This window comes from Sphaeroforma arctica (assembly GCF_001186125.1).
Source record: "Sphaeroforma arctica JP610 unplaced genomic scaffold supercont1.1528, whole genome shotgun sequence".
Classification (NCBI taxonomy): Eukaryota; class Ichthyosporea; order Ichthyophonida; genus Sphaeroforma; species Sphaeroforma arctica.
This window is the reverse complement of record NW_014039030.1, coordinates 1-1,131: the sequence shown is the minus strand read 5'-3', so window position 1 is coordinate 1,131 and position 1,131 is coordinate 1. Positions and strand designations below refer to the sequence as shown.

The 1,131-nt window shown below is 46.0% G+C and overlaps 1 protein-coding gene across 1 annotated transcript in view; it reads right to left on the bottom strand.

Annotated features, from left to right (window-relative positions):
- The window catches only part of SARC_11098 (hypothetical protein), a 12,208-nt gene extending 11,077 nt beyond the window's left edge, over nucleotides 1-1,131 (bottom strand). The window contains exon 1 of the mRNA XM_014294826.1: nucleotides 91-1,131. Within this exon, the coding sequence (XP_014150301.1) occupies nucleotides 91-217 (127 nt within the window). The 5' untranslated portion in view covers nucleotides 218-1,131. The remainder of the gene's footprint in view (nucleotides 1-90) is intronic.

Below are 1,131 nucleotides of genomic sequence, written 5' to 3'. Positions count from 1 at the left end.
TATAGACACACACACACACACACATATATATATATATATATATATATATAGACATGACAATCGGACAAGAACGAAAATTCGAGCACATACCATCAGCGTGAGTGGCAGCGATGGTGTAGGAGGGGGTTCTCTTTCCCCATGACCAGTGGCTGATGAAACTGCTCGGCTGTTTCCACCAGCTCGTTATCGCGTTCGTTGCGCAGCTCTTCTTTGCCATCCAGTACCTCGTCTGCTGTTGTGCTATTCACACCATTGTCTTTATCTTTCGTTGTCACACTCTCATCTGTTGAACTTGCTGTGCTCTTTATACCATAATCTGATATCTGGCCACCCGCGGTGTCACTAGCGGGATGTGTGGTTGCGTTGTGCGCCTTAATTGAGTGTACATCCGGTGCAGTGTCCTCTGCAGAATCCTTTGGTATGGTGTGAGTTTTGGCTGAAGTATGTTTGGCCCTAATTGACGCCAGGTCTCCTGGTAAGTAGTTGACGTTCTTAAAATATATAGACGGTGCAACCTGTGCATTCATTCCTATGTTCCTGAGGTGTGAGCTTAGTGCATTGTAGGGGAGACGCACATATGTGCGAGTGGGTATGTGAGTGGCTGTATAAAAAGTAGGTGTGAATGCCCCATGCACCAGCCCACATTGTGCCTTTAAACCGCCGCCACTCACTGGAAGACGACTGCGAGGTACAATTCTTTGCGCACTGTTAGTGCTTGTGTAAGATCTTGCCGTATTGTTTGTGTTTATATATATCCTTGCCGCAGTGTCGGCCTTTGAGCAGCTCCATGTTGTCGGAAGATTCACAGAACTCTTCGTGCATACTCGTACCAGCAACTGAGAGGATTTGAATTGGGGCATGAACGGAGGTGCACCTCCCAAGAGACTTGTGGACGACTTTTTTGCCAAGTGCCTAAGGCCATGGCCTAAGCGTATCATTGCACTAGATTTCAGGTGAAACTAAAGTCGTCGATCAAACCACATAGATGATTCCACAAGTACACCCCTGTCATTGAATAGTTAGTATATAGACTAACTAGGATGCACACTAACACATTTGCCTTTCAAAGATAGTGCTGCAAGCGGATCATTTCGCAGCAGCGGTACCTGTATCATATATGTGTACATATAT